Source organism: Lontra canadensis, unplaced genomic scaffold (assembly GCF_010015895.1).
Source record: "Lontra canadensis isolate GAN:19392208 unplaced genomic scaffold, GSC_riverotter_1.0 scaffold25, whole genome shotgun sequence".
In the NCBI taxonomy this organism is placed as follows: domain Eukaryota; kingdom Metazoa; phylum Chordata; class Mammalia; order Carnivora; family Mustelidae; genus Lontra; species Lontra canadensis.
The window spans coordinates 15,226,543-15,241,484 of record NW_022631019.1 but is presented as its reverse complement, the minus strand read 5'-3'; the positions used below and the strand labels follow the sequence as shown (position 1 = coordinate 15,241,484).

Sequence of the window (14,942 nt, the reverse complement as noted above, 5' to 3'; positions counted from 1 at the left end):
GGGCTGGTCAGCCCCTCCCTTGTGGTCTGTCCCGTAGCTCCTGGGCCCTTCGCCATCCAAGCACACAGTGATCCACAATTCCTTGCCCATCTGATTCATCCTTTGGAATTCATGCCCAGCCAGGGGCCCTGCACACAGTAGGGGCTCAAGGGGCTTGAATGTCCATGCAGGTGCTTCTATGGCCACCGTCCTCACCTCTCAGCTAGCTCCCCTGGGTGTCCGCCCCTGGAGGAACTGATTGATCGCCTACTATGTGCCATTCACGTGTCTCTTAGACCATTTGGGCCCATCAGGGTTAAGAATGACGACCCCCTCCCCACCGAGGAGGAAACAGACCGAGACTCAGAGAGACGGGACCCAGCCCCTCCCAGCACAAGCCAGCCCCATAGCCACGGGCCCCGGGACAGGTTACCTTGTGTCTCGGTTTGAAGCTCTTCCAGATGTCGATGAGGTTCAGCCCGTCCAGCCTCGTGCCCCTGGACTTCTCGTCCATCTCATACTCCACGTCGGTTTTATTCTTGGGGAACATGTACTTTCGGCCGCCCCCCATGATCACCTATGGGGGACAGGAGCCATCAGTACCCCAGGGTTCCAAGCCTCAAGAGCTGGGCTCCTGGAGGCACTGGGGATATTGTAGACGTTTCTCCAGCTCGGAGAGTCTTGGTTTCGGTCCACACTGCCCACCCTGAGCCTCTGCTTTTCCTCTTGGGGAGATGAAATCATGAACATATGAGGACCATGGTTTGGGGCATCTGTGTGGAATGTTGGAGGTACTGATAACTTCTCCTACCTAGCTTTCCAGAAGCCTGACTTTGCTCCTGCTCGCTTAAGAGTAACACCGTCTACGGAGCGCCACCAGCATGTCAGGCACTAAACACTTCCGATATGTTATCTTTTTTTTTTTTTTTAAGATTTTATTTATTTATTGACACAGAGAGAGAGATCACAAGTAGGCAGAGAGGCAGGCAGAGAGAGAGGGGGAAACAGGCTCCCCGCCAAGCGGAGAGCCTGATGCAGGGCTCGATTCCAGAACCCTGAGATCATGACCCGAGCCGAAGGCAGAGGCTTAACCCTCTGAGCCACCCAGGCGCCCCCCGCTATGTTATCTTAATCAACTTCATTACCAAGGCTGCAAGGGAAGAACCCGCGTCCCCATTTTGCAACTAAAGAAATGGAAACAGGTAGGGGATTTTTCCCCCCTAAGCCACACGGCCTTAGTCAGGATTTGAACCCATGGCTCCCTGACTCCAGCGCGGAGGCCCTGGTCCGTCTGCAGAGCTGAGGACGGGGAGGCCAAGAGCCTCCTCTCCTCAGCGGGAAGCAGCATGCCACAGGCAAGAGGCCGCTGCCAGGGAGGTCTCGGGGCCGCCCGGCCGGGAGCCTGGGCAAACAACGGCCAGCGCTCACGTCCGTGTAGTCCCCACCAGGCTAATTTTACTCACCACGGCTGGTGTGCGTGGGCGGACGGACGCGGGACTGTTTGTTTTCCTTGGGAGTCCATGTTTGAAGTCCTGACTATTTTTAAAATGGGGCCAAGAGCATAACAGTCGCCGCCTGCGGTGACCGCCACACCGGTGTCCTCCTGTCACCGCGGGCGTCAGGCCAGGCTGCCACCCCTGGACACCTTGGGAGAGCAGAGCCCGGCTCTGGCTGGCCTCAGATCCACCGTCCCAGGCCTGGCATTTCCTAGGCTCCAAGGTCTCCCTTCCACTTCATTCCTTCCCAAGAACCCAGGAGTCTGGGCAGATAGTAGAGGTGGAGAAAGCACCCAGGGCCAGCCTGGGTCATAGAGAACTGGAAAGGGCACGGGCTTGGAAGTCAGACTTGGGTCTGACTCCGACTCTGTCACTTACGGACCAAGGGCCTGTCACTTCACCTCTCTGAGCCTCAGTTTCCTCATCTGTAAGATGGAAGCAACACCCACCGGCAGGAGAGCCGCAGAAGGAAGTGCATTAATACAGTGTTACAACGTGGTCCCAGCACCCGGGGGCGGCCCAGGGGAAGGTGTTCTCTCTGGCAGAAGCAGAGGACACCAGAGTATTTCCAAGAGGCAAGTTCCTCATGGCTGGCCCCAGCCAGGAGCTCTGGGGGCAGGGCGGGCTGAGGGGAAGGAGAGGGGACCCCGGGTCACCGGCCCCCGGCTCCCCACCCCCGTTCCCACAGAACCTGACCCCTTGGCATTTTCAGAGTGGAAAATGAAGCCCCCAATCTTTTATGCCGGGAGCCTCATCATTTCCAGCCCCAGCAGGGACTTCACACGCTCATTAAACTCCCAAATAACAGACTTGCTGTTTGGCTTTGGGGTTTGGGTTTGTGTCTTTCTTTCTTTCTTTCTTTCCTTTTTTTTTTTTTAGTAAAAGATATTTATTTTCAGGGCGGACACCAGGAGTTGTGTTTCATGTGCAGCCTGAGGGCCGGAGGGCTTTGGGACGGTGGAGATGGGAGAGAGGACGGGAGGCAAAGTGGGAAAGAACGAGAGGAAGGGGGGGGGGCAGCCTTTGCTCCGGCCCACCCCCTCACTCATGCCCCAGCATGTTCCCCAGTGACCCAAGGACCCCCATCTACACTCGCCCCATAGAGCAGGCTTCCCTAAGCTCCTGTCCCCCTCTCCGGCTGTTCCTGGCACATCTCCCCGAGAAGCAGCCCCGTAATTATACCCTGCGCTTGTACAACAAATGTTCTCACATCCATGACCTCATCTCGGCCTCCAGCGGCCTTGGGAGGGGGCAGGTGGGGCGCCCTATGCTTGTTGCACAGGTGGGGAAACTGAGGCTCGGGAAGGGGAAGCAACTTGTCCCAGGATGTGCGTCAAGTGGAGGCAAAGTCAGGACAGAGGCTTGGCCTCAGATCCATGCTCACTAGGACAGGTTGCTAGGACTGTTTGTCCCGAAAGGGGGTGCCTGGAAAAGGGAAGTCATGGGTGGGGAAAGGGGCCTTGGAAATTGGGTGGTGCATGTGGGACAGAGTGTGGGTCTGAGAGCCAGTCCGTTTGTCTGGTGGTGGTAGAAAAAGATGAGGGCTAAGTGGGACCTGGGGGCTTTCTCTGAGCCCCACTGAACCCCCATTTTAGTTTTGGGGAGCTAACGTCCCCTCGCGCCCTCTCCAGACCCCAGGCGTGGGTAACTAGAGCCTAAAAAAGGAGTAAACTGGAGGTCCTCAACTAAGGTCAGAGCAGGGAACCCCCCAAGAACCGAGAGGACAGTACCTACACCATGTGTTTGCACCTCTGCGCATGTGCTGGCCTGGGGTGGTGAAGCCGGGATTCAGGGCAGGCCTGTGTGGCTTGTGCAGAATGCCACCACCTTCTGAGAACCCACTAGGTGTCGGGCCTTACTATGTTGGGCCTTACTAAACTGTAAGGGCTTATTTTATCTGGATCTTGCAATGTGCTGACGAGGGAGCCACAAGTCACCAACAAGCCCTCAAAAGGAAGCTATGGAGGGGTGCCTGGGTGGTTCAGTGGGTTAAAGCCTCTACCTTTGGCTCAGGTCACGATACCGGATCAAGCCCCACATGGGGCTCTCTGCTCAGCAGGGAGCCTGCTTCCTCCTTTCTCTCTCTGCCTGCCTCTCAGCCTACTTGTGATCTATCTCTATCAAATAAATTAATTAATTAAATAAAATCTTAAAAAAAAAAAAAAAAGAAGCTACGGAGGTTAACTGACCCACGGCCACACAGCCAGCAGGCAGTGGGACAAGGGCTGGCAGCCGGGAAGCTGAACCACGAGCGCTCATGCTAACCACTGCCCGCACCACCTCTGCTCCAGGCTTCCCGGTTGGGAGCTCCAACCTGTGGCTGTCTGTGCCCGAGGGCACATGCAGGACAGGTACAACCCTCAGATGGCCATGGGTCACCCCTACCTCCCCACGTTGGGGGCGGGTGGGCGAGGGGGTGCCGGTGGAGCAGTGCCGGATCCCCACTTACAGGATAATCCCTGGGCGCCTGATTCTTGGGGTGTGGTGTCAGCCACACCGGGGCTTAGACCTCAGCCCCACCGCGGAGAGAGCCTCCAGGGCTTCCCTGTCCCGACCGCAAATCCCCTAATGGGCTGGGAGCCTCCCAGGTGTGTGGGGCACCAGGCCTGCCGCTTCACCTGAGCCAGCAGAGGCCGGAGGCCCGTCAGAGGCCCCGCCTCACAAGCCTGCCCAGTCCCAGAGTGGCCTGCACCCACAAACTCGCCTCAATGTCCCTGACGTTGTGCATGAGCTGGTAGGCAATGTCCTTGCAGCCCTGGCTCAGGGCCTCCGGGGGCATCTCGTTGTCTGAGTACCAGTCCCGGTCCGCAGAGTGGGCGTAGGCAGCACTGGGGGTGGCGTGGTTCACTCTCGTGGTGGTCACAATGCCCACAGATTTGCCTGGGGTGTGGGAGAGGACGGTTGGCGTCGGCTAGGGATGGGGCGCTCCAAGCTGTCTTCTCCTTCCCTTTCCCGACTAAAGACGGGCCTCCCATTCTGTTCCACTGACTGCCTGGGCCTCAGTCTCCCCCCGCCAGTCCTGTGGGGATTGGTGGGGGGAACGGTGGGCTTCCGAAGACCCCCACAGCACAGCTCAGACTTTGCCTCTGTGGCCCTCCCCACTTGATGGCCCTTGAGCTGTGAGCACCTGGGCCAGGGTCCTCCCCTCCATCGTGCACCCTGCAGAAGCCCCTCCTATAGGAAGCACCCCCCCCCCCGGGTGCCCTGCAAGAACACAGGGGCCCCCCTAAGGGCTCTCAGGTGGTGTGGCTGTGTCACCTTGTCAATCGATCTCATACCCTGACTCCAAAGTTCCCGGGACACCAAGCAGGAGAAGAGCCCCCACTTCCAGGGAGGAAGGGACAAGCAGACACTGATCTCCCATGGGGCCAGTGCCAGGCTAAGTTCTACATTCTTCACATTCCTCAAACCGTACCTATGAGGCGGCCGATGTTTTCACGCCCATTTTATTGTCAAATAAATAGACTCAGGGAAATGAGCTGGGACAGGAACTCACATCTGAGTAGCCCCCTAAGCCACTAGCCTTCCTGCTCATGGATTCCACAAATATCTCCTAGGTTCCCAGCCATGAGCTGGTAGAGCCCTGGAGAGCATCTTTCTCTGTCCTCTCCCCATTACCCAGTGGGGCAGACCGAGGCCCAGACCAGTCATAGAGCTGGGCCCCACTCCCTACCACTACCCCACTCACCAGCATCCTTGGCCCAGCGCAGGATGGAGGTGACCTCGTTCCCCTGAGTCGTGTTGCACTGGGTACGCTGGGTCGCTGCGCTCACCCCCACAGTGCCCTCATTGGCCTTCACTCCACACAAGTAGGCAGTGGCCGTGCCTGCGCTGTCAGGGACCTGAGCATTGGTGTTGTATGTCTGCAGGTAGAAAAGGAGGGTCAGGAATTGGCCAGGCCTTGCTGCTGGCCTCCACTTCACCCCCACTCACACCATGAGGACTGGAGCATGATGGGAGATAGAGAGGCCTCCTGTGCCCTTAGCCAAGCCCTGCTACCTCCCAAGGTCCCCCCAGAGCCAAAGTACCACTTAGCCGCTTGCTTTCTGCCCCCACACCCCATGCCCTGGCAGCCAGGGTGGCGGGAAGGGGTGAGTGCAACCTTCCAACATGCAGGGGGGTGGGGGCTGGGTCACTCAGGCCTCCCTCCAGGTGTGGGGCTGTGGGAGCCAGCTAGGGAGCAAGGGAGGCAGATGAGTCCTAGAGACGGAAAAGGGAGAGGGGTGTTCTTGAAAAAGTGACATGGGGGAGGCTGAGGCAAAGGGAGGAAAAGACAGGGGGAGCAGGATCTAGAATGGGGAAAAAAACTCTAATTGAGACCCCGAAGCTGTGTGCCTGCCTGCCTTCCCCACTAGGCTGAGAGCTGCATCCCGGCTCCTGCCATTGCCCTGGAAGTGAGCCCCAGGCCTGACCCAGGATGTCCAGAAGACCTTCATTGCATTAACGTCCCCATTGCCACCCCCGCTGCCCCCACCAGAAGCATATAGGACAGCAAGGAGGAAGCGGAACAGCTCTGCGGTGGTGTTGGAAGTCAGAAGGGGGTCAGGGGGGACAAGAGATTGGGGGAGAGCTGGGGGGCCTGTTGGCTGCTGTCACGTTCAGTTTCTTAGCCTGGACACTGGCTCTACAGACAGGCATAGTCTGCGATAACGCAAGCTGCCCGCTGGGGCACATGCACTTTCCCCATACGGGTTATACTTCCATAGATTTTTTTTTTTTTTAAGATTTATTTATTTATTTGACAGACAGAAGTCACAAGGAGGCAGAGAGGCAGGCGGAGAGAGAGGAGGAAGCAGGCTCCCCGCTGAGCAGAGAGCCCGATGTAGGGCTCGATCCCAGGACCCTGGGATCATGACCCAAGCTGAAGGCAGAGGCTTTAACCCACTGAGCCACCCAGGCGCCCCACTTCCATAGATTTTTAAGCCAATGACTACGACCCTCAAGATCAAGTCTCGGCAAGCAGCTATTGCTATCCTCCCTTCACGGTGGGGCCACAGAGACCCCAGGAGGGCCGACTGCCTTGCCCACAGGCCCGGTTGCCCTGCCCTTCCTCGGTGCGGCCAAGCTGAGAGGTGGGAGGCCTGGGGCCTGCACAGCTGGAGCTCACCTTGGAGAGGGCCACGTAGGGGAACTTGTCCATCTCCAGCCTGGTCTCCTCCCCGGAGTAATGGTGCAGCTGACCCTTGAGGATGCGGGCAGCCGTCACCGTGGAGACACCCATCCCTGCGGCAGGGGAAGGGGTGACTCAGTCTCTCGGGCTCCCTGCCCCTCCACGTCCAGCATCACCTGCCCTTCTCTAGTTTGGGGCCAAGGTTGGCTGGGGTGTGGGCACCAGAGCACGGGGCTCTACAAATTTGACTCTGTGGCCCCTTTCTCTCACCCTTCCCCAGATCCTCAGGAACTGCCTGGAAGAGCAGACAGACCTCCTGGGTCCACAGCCTGCCCCCTCCCCCCTCCCTTTAAACATCCCCCCCATCCCTGGGCCCCAGCCTCTTCAACACAGCCCCCTCCACAGCTGCCTGGCTCCCTGAGCCCCTACTGAGGTGCCTGCACCCAGCTGTGTCCTCGCCCCCCACCCCCGCCGGTCTCACCATCTCCCAGGAACATGATGACATTCCTAGCCACATTGGTGTTCAGATTTTGAAGCCTGAGGGCGTACTTCAGGGTTTGCTGAGCTTGGTCTCTCCAATACTTGGGGTCTTTCTCTTTCTCTGCAGATACAGAGAGACAAGTTATCTGGCAAGGGTAGGGGGCAGCTTTCTGTCCCCAGACATTACGGATACCCCATCTTCTCGTGCCTGAGGACAAGGCTGCCTGGACTTGGAGGAGGGAGCCGGGACTGTCTGCCTCCACTAGCCATTGTGTGGTCTGTAGACCTAGGTCAGCCCAAGGCTCAGAGACGTCAATCAATGTGCCCAGGGCCGCACAGCTCTGGCTCTGCTCCCCAGAACCCACGCTGCTTTCTTCCACCCAGTAGAAAGACATTCTGCTAAGGCAGCAAATGAATTGTGCAAGCACAATTAGGAGGGTAATGTTTAATCTGTTCAAGAAAACAAACTACTTTCACCTGAAGGAGTCCCCAGAGGTATCCAGCCATCAATTATAAACTCTGCCTGGCTTAGTCATTAAAGGCAGCAGAAACCTGAGTTAGCAATAGCATTGACTGCGGTACTGGAAAGCAAGATTGCCCTTTGTTTAACGAATCGGATTTAAAGCAGCCACACACAATCTCACCCCTGTTAGGAGAAATTAGCAAAGAGGAGGGTGTTCTGTGTCCCTGGTCTTGAGAAAAACTGGGAACCAGGAACGCTCTTCTCCCCCATCCCCGACTCACTACCCTGCCCCCCCGCCCCCCTCCCCGTGTGTCCAGCAGTCAATCCTTCAATGGAAAGAACACAGTGGCAGTGCCTGACAGACCTCAGTGACAACCACAGCTGTGCCAAGGACCCCCATGGGGGCAGGTCACACCTCCCTAACCTCCATTTCCTTCCCTGTCAAATGCATTTATTTATGTAGATTCCTCTCAAGGTCACTGTGCCTGACAGGTTCAATAAATGCCGTACTCGACCCCCAGGAGATCACCATCCCGCATCCAGAGGAATAATTCCACACCAGACCTGGAATCACTTGTTCCTCCCAGCAGAGGCCACGGGGACTTGCCGGTGCCCCATCCCACCGCCCCCACCCCTGGAGGCCCCCACCCTCCAGGGCCACCACTCTTCTGAAGGGCTCTGCTGACTCACGGGGGAAGAGACACCCCCCCCACCGCTGGAGTCTGGGGAGCCTCAGTCCTCCCATCCAGCTGTGTACCTTGAGGCAAATTCCCACCACCTAAGCTTCTGCCCCCAAGAAAATGGGATTTACAGCTTCCTAGAAGCAGTTTTAGGATTGAGCTCAAGACTCAACAAATGACAGAGCCAGTAGCTTTGACCAGGGCTGGCTCCCATCTCCTGCTTTCCTCCACACCTACCACAGTGGCAAGGCCTGGGTCAAGGAGCTTCTCTGGCCATTTGGGTGCTATCGGGGTGGTCTTGATTTACCGGCCCCTCCCTCGCCTAGCCCCAACATCCGGGCAAATGCGCCCTTCCCCCACCGGACCACAGGGGCTGGGCTGACATCAGCCTGCCCTGCCCCCATTCCTTCTTGATTCCAGCTCTGATCCTACTCTGCCAAGCTCCCAGCTCTGGATGTTCCCTGTGAGACCCGCAAAGACTGGTGAGAGCCCTTGTCTTTTCCACCAGCGCCACCCCCAGGGCCTGACCCTGAGAAGGGTTTGGTGCATGTGAAACGGATTTCATTGTCAGAGGAATGGCTTCTGCAATCACGGCCTTGGACAACAGAGTATCAGGAGGCCATTGTTTCTAGAGAACATTACAGGACATGCACAAATGCTCAGAATATAATGCTAGGGGAAGAGTACTTATCAGTACATACTGTACAATTCCGTATACACGAAGTTCCAAAAAGGCTCAATTCATGTACGGTGGCAGGAGTAAGTCTAGGTCACCTCCTTTGGCTTGGGGTGGAGGAGCGGGCTTGGTTGGGGAGTGCATACGAAAGCGCTTTCTGTCCCATGACTGGAAATGTTCCCTCTTCATCTGGTGGTGGTTGCGTGGGCATAAAATATGTAAAAACCCATGAAGCGATACATTTTGAATTGGTGCACTTTAAGTTATACCTAATTTTAAAAAAGGGGGGGGGGTGCCTGGGTGGCTCAGTTGGTTAAGCAGCTGCCTTCAGCTCGGGTCATGATCCTGGAGTCTCGGGATCGAGTCCCAAGGTCATGATCCTGGAGTCTCAGGATCAAGCCCCACATGGGGCTCCCTGCTCAGCGGGGAGTCTGCTTCTCCCTCTGACTTCTTCGCTCTCATGCGTTCTTTCTCTCAAAGAAATAAATAAAATCTGGGGCACCTGGGTGGCTCAGCAGGTTAAAGCCTCTGCCTTAGGCTCAGGTTATGATCCTGGGGTCCTGGGTTCGAGCCCTGCATTGGGCTCTCTGCTCAGCGGGGAGCCTGCTTCCTCTCTGCCTCTCTTCCTCTCTGCCTGCCTCTCTGCCTACTTATGATCTCTGTCTGTCAAATAAATAAATAAAATCTTAAAAAAAAAGAAAAAGAAAATAAAAAATAAGAAATAAAAAAATAAAATAAAAAGAGGAGACCATGTAACACCACTACGCACCCATCAGAACAGCTAAAAGGGAACAAATACAAAAGACATTCAACTGCTGAGTATCTGAAGATTTCTCACGTTGTTGCTTGTCCATCTTTTCACTCTTCATCCCTCTGTCTACCTTTCACTCAGGCGGGCTGTGACTGTTGAGAAAGCAGGGACGTGGTCCCACAGAGTGACTGCAGGTCCCCAAGGATCCACACTGAAAGGCATCATGGGATCGCAAAAGGGAGCGACAGCCTGAGACTCTGGCAGCTCCAGTTCCATCCCCAGCCCTAACGGGCTGTCACTGGGGGAAGCGCCAGTCAGTCCCTCCCTGCACTCCAATCTCCCAACCTGTTGAAAATACTCTTCCCAAGAGCACTCACTCCCTGCCTAGCACTGACTACACTGCGTGATTCCCACAACCGCCCTAAGGAGGAGGAACTCCTGTCTCCACCGGACAGGAAGAGAACTTCCACAGGACAGACTGATCCGAGGGGGGCTCCCCTCTCCCGCTGGGGCCCGGGCTGGGTGCTGAGGGGTCAGATTGGATACAGATCTAGGTCGATAATGCGCACGTGTTACTACAGAAGGGATACAGAAGGGATACGGAAAAGCGAGTCTTGAGAAACGTGAGCGCCACTCCGAAAGGAGGCCCAATCTCCACAGAGGTCTGAATTTACAGCGTGAGAACTGGAAACTGAAGAGTTAACATAAACAACCTGTCTAGAATGTGTTGGAGAATCAGAAACACTTCCGTGTGAGTCTCCAATAAGAAACAAAAAAACGAGGGGCGGGGCGCCTGGGTGGCTCAGTGGGTTAAGCCTCTGCCTTCGGCTCAGGTCATGAGCTCGGGGTCCTGGGATCGAGCCCCACATCGGGCTCTCTGCTCAGCAGGGAGCTTGCACCCCACCCCCGCCAACCAACCCTCTCTGCCTGCCTCTCTGCCTACTTGTGATCTCTCCATCAAAGAAATAAAATCTTAAAAAAAAAAAAAAAAAAGAAACAAAACTTCTGTCGATTTCACCAGCAAAATTTAGACCACAAGGGAATGTTATGCCATGGGGGAGTGTTAAGTAGACAAAACCAACAGGAGACTTAACATTCCAAGACTTGGCATAGTCTATACCCCCATTAAGGAACAGGATCATCTAAAGAGAAAGAGAGTGGCCTAACAGTAACGCGTGCAACAGCAGAGCTGGGATCTCCTGCACTGGAAACACGTGTTTCCAGATGTTAAAGCCTTTGAATAGTTCTATGACCCTGAACAGAGACATCACCCTCCTCCTATCCCACCTGCACTGGGGTTCCCCACCGTTCTGCCCAGTCCTCCAGCTTACCTGGCACCAAGGAGTTGGTAAGGCAGGTGCCAATGGCCAGCACTAAGAAGGGAGAAATCATGGTACCCTCTCCAAGACCGGCTTTCTCTCCAGCCCAGAGGTATGATCAACGTGGGTGGGAGGGGATGGGCTGGCAGTGGTCAGATGTTAATTGATGTGCCGATCCTAGAAATTAAAGGGAAAAAAAAACACGTGAACTACAGCTCTGGAATTCATTCATCCATTCACTTACACATCCGCTAATTCATTCCTTATTTGTTGGGCACTGATCACCGGCCTTGCATGGGGCTTGGCGTGGGGCTCTGACCCAGGCAGTCCCTCCCTCCAGAAGCTTAATCACGCAGTCATGTAAGTATAATGAACTCCACACTGCAAAGCGGTTCCTTCCCCATTTCCCAGGTGAACCCCCACCTCCACTCCATCTGGAACCCGGAACCCAGAGTTTGGTCTTCCTGTGTAATGCTCCCCAAACTGCAGCATGCGCCAGAATCTCTTAGAGGAATAGGCCCAGGGTCCACCTGCCCTTGCCCAAACTCCTGAGCTCATTTCCAACGAGCTCCCAGGTAAGGCTGCTCCTGCTCCCAATTCTGACGAGTCTACAGCCTTTTAATGACCCGTGTCCCGAGCCCATCAGAGACAAAACAGAGTCCACCCTTTCTCACAGGGACAACCACACTTGCCACATTCTCTTCTAGAACTTGGCATTTACAGTGAGATATAAAAGCTATAGGGAGTGAGTGACACAAAGGAAGTCTGGCTGCTAAGACTGCCCGTTTCTGGGTGGTGACATTTCAGTGACTTGATTGCTGTTTCACTGTCTTTTCTGCATCTCCCAAATTTTCTTCTGCGTTGAGATGTTACCTTTATAATTAAAAAAAAAAAACCTGTTACACACACACACACACACACACACACACACACACTGGAAGGAAATACACCAAAACATTAGCTGTGGTCTTTTCTGGGCAGAAAGACCAGGAATGATGATTTCCTCTTCTTTTTATTATATATATTTTTAAGTTTTCCACATTGCTTAAAATCAAGCATGTATTCGATGGCATCAGAAAGTTTTTAAATTATGGTCATGCATCAGAATCACAACTGGTAACCCCAGTTGCAGCTGAGAAACGTACTAACCCTATTGTGTGTAAATGTTACCGGAAGAGGAGAGATTTCAAATGCAACAGTTGCACAGGAAAATGTTATTTCCACCAAAACCGAGATAAAAATGACTACTTCATTTGGTATATGTACCAATGGTGGTGATGTACCACTTTCTGCCGTTGAGTGTGGTGTCAGATAAGAAACCATGCTGCCACTAGCAAAGGCGATCTTGATTCAACCTTAAAAATGTGTGCGCTGGGGATGCCTGGGTGGCTCAGCTGGTTAAGAGTCTGACCCCTTGGTTTCCCTCAGGTCAGGATCTCAGGGTCAGGAGATTGAGCTCTCTCCCTCTCCCTCTGCCCCTCCCCCTGCCCACCTGCGCACATACATGCACACTCTCTCTCTCCCCCTCAAATAAATAAATCTAAGGGGGAAAATTACACACTGCATTTCAGTGCCCAGAGGTGAGGGCTCACCGGTACCTCCCACCCACAAACACCCTACGTTCACCAAAAGCACCAAATTGCACCCTTATGCTTTTCCAGCCCCTTCTACATCCACCTGGTTCTTTGATGGGGGGCAGTGAGGCAGGCAGGAACTAAAAGGAAACACTATATCTGACATCACCATCACTTTACTGAGAGGTATGACTTCTGATTTCTTTTTACTCTACCTTTTTCAAATAAAAACTTTTTAAGATTTTATTTATTTGAGAGAGAGTGAGCAGGAGTGGTGGGGAGGGGCAGAGGGAGAAGGAGAAGCGACTCCCCACTGAGCAGGAAGCCTGATGTTGGGCTCCATCCCATGACCCTGCGATCATGACCTGAGCCGAAGGCAGACACAACTGACTGAGCCACCCCGGCACCCCTTTTTCAAATGTTTCTAGAGTAAACCCTAACGTCAGAAAGAATGCTATTAAATTGATAAGCAATATCAATACATCACAATATTATTCCAAGAGCTTAAAAACTGAAGTCACCTATTCTAGGAAGACTTCCGGATGGCCACTCATTCCAGGATGCTACCTCTGAACTTCATACAGCCTCCATCACTGTGGGAGTGTCCCCGTTTTGAAAGTAATAGTTTTCTGATAATTTCCCTTACCACACTGGGATTCTCTACGAGCTGGGACTTTGCCTTGTTTGTCCTACTCCAGTGCTTGGCAGTATTGGTAAATATTGACATCAGTTGAAAGCCAATGCTCTAAGGAGGGAGGTGGGGGAAGGGAAGAATCACCCCCAAATCCTTCCTTTGTGTGTGGGGAAATGCACTCGTTGTCAAGTGCATGGGGCAGAACTAGAGTATCCATTCATTCACTGCTGAGGGCTGCAGATGGGTACAATCCCTTCGGAAAAGTAGGAGCGTCTATCAAAGCTGAAATGTACATCTGCCTTCTGGCCCATCTATCTCCAACAGAAATGCACATGTGTGTTCACCAAAAGATGAGCAGGAGAACACTGGCATCAGCACCGTCGGTCATGGCCTCAGAACGGCTCCACCTCCAGCAGGATGGAAATACGCTGTGTGGGTTCCCAGAACGAAATCTACACAACAGTGAGGACGAATGATTGACAACTCCGCCCAAAAACATGGATGGATCTTGCCAAGGTAAGGTTGATCGGAGGAAGTCAATCCAAAAGTACATAGAGAGTAATTCCCAAGATACAAAGTACAAGGACAAAGCAAGGGGTTAGAAGATCAAGATCAAGGTTGCCCTTGGGGGGCGTGGTGACTGGAGTGGGCAGAGGGGACTTGGGACTGATCTGCGGACTAGTTCCATGGGTGGATTCCATTTGAAATGTATCTATAATATAATGATGTAGAATATGGACGCTTTTCTGCATGAAGGCATGTATGTTCTATTTTAAGCTCTCTAAGAGCTTTGGTAAACTATCTGCAAACACAGACAGAAGGCAAATGACTGGTGCACTGCCCGTCACTGTTTATGAAGGCTTCCACCATGACGTCTCACTTGGAAGCCCCACAGTGGACAGAGAGGGGGCTACATTCTCTAGGTGAGAAAACCAAGGCTCATGATAGTTCATCATGTACTGAGAAACAAGACTTAATCCTCTACCCATTGGGCCCAGTACAAACAAGGAAAGAAGGAAGAAGAAAAGTCAAGTGTGGCCCCAGGAGGTCTGAAGGCCACGTGATTATTATTTGATTCTCTTCTCTGTTGGCTTGATGCTCTGGGAGAGTAAACACCATTTTCCCCATCGTTGGATCCCCAACCCTGTGCACACAGAAGCAGCTCTGTAAATGCTAACTTAATGAAAAGCCTCAAGAATTCAGGCTGGAATGCTCTGAATTTTGGCCCCAGGGATGTGTCTGTGAGACCCCGCCGTCCTAGAGACAGATAGGTGGCTTCTCCTTGTGCTTCCCCCCACTGCCACTGCCTGAAAAAGAGAGGGGGCTGAAATCTAGGAAACCCTTCCGAAACAAGAGTCTCCTCTGCTGGTTCCTCTCTTGCCCCCCACCCCCATGCCCCCCCGCCCAGAGGCTCCAAGCCTACTCTCTCGCAGCCCTGGTAATGGGCTCGGTGGGGCCCAGTCTGGGGCTGCAGGGGCCCCGGCTGCCCACCACCCTCTGCCAACGCTCTACTAGCTCAGAACGGAGCCTCCGAGTGTGTGCCAGCCCCACTGTCCCCCACCTCCCAGCTAGACCGTCTCTGCCAGGCTCCCAGCTACGTGTTCTGATTACTCATGACAAGTATGCAGAAGCCCTAACTGGGATCTGATCCCCCCCGCCCCCTGCCCGGAGAAGGAGCAGCTACTTGGCAGGTCAGGAGAGAGAGCAGGGGGGCTGAGCCTTGGCCCTGAGGACTGACTCAGCATCCTGGGGCGGAGGGCATGGGAGCCCCTTGGAGCCA

At 54.2% G+C, this 14,942-nt stretch overlaps 1 protein-coding gene across 2 annotated transcripts in view; it reads right to left on the bottom strand.

The window, feature by feature from the left end:
* ALPL (alkaline phosphatase, biomineralization associated) overlaps positions 1 to 14,942 on the bottom strand; it is a 55,872-nt gene that overhangs the window by 7,934 nt on the left and 32,996 nt on the right. For both annotated transcript variants that reach the window (XM_032863671.1, XM_032863672.1), the window contains exons 2-7: positions 10,967 to 11,131; positions 7,067 to 7,186; positions 6,583 to 6,698; positions 5,164 to 5,338; positions 4,180 to 4,355; positions 413 to 556 (exon numbers count right to left, since the gene is read on the bottom strand). In XM_032863671.1, the coding sequence (XP_032719562.1) occupies positions 413 to 556; positions 4,180 to 4,355; positions 5,164 to 5,338; positions 6,583 to 6,698; positions 7,067 to 7,186; positions 10,967 to 11,027 (792 nt within the window). In that variant the 5' untranslated portion in view covers positions 11,028 to 11,131. The remainder of the gene's footprint in view (positions 1 to 412; positions 557 to 4,179; positions 4,356 to 5,163; positions 5,339 to 6,582; positions 6,699 to 7,066; positions 7,187 to 10,966; positions 11,132 to 14,942) is intronic.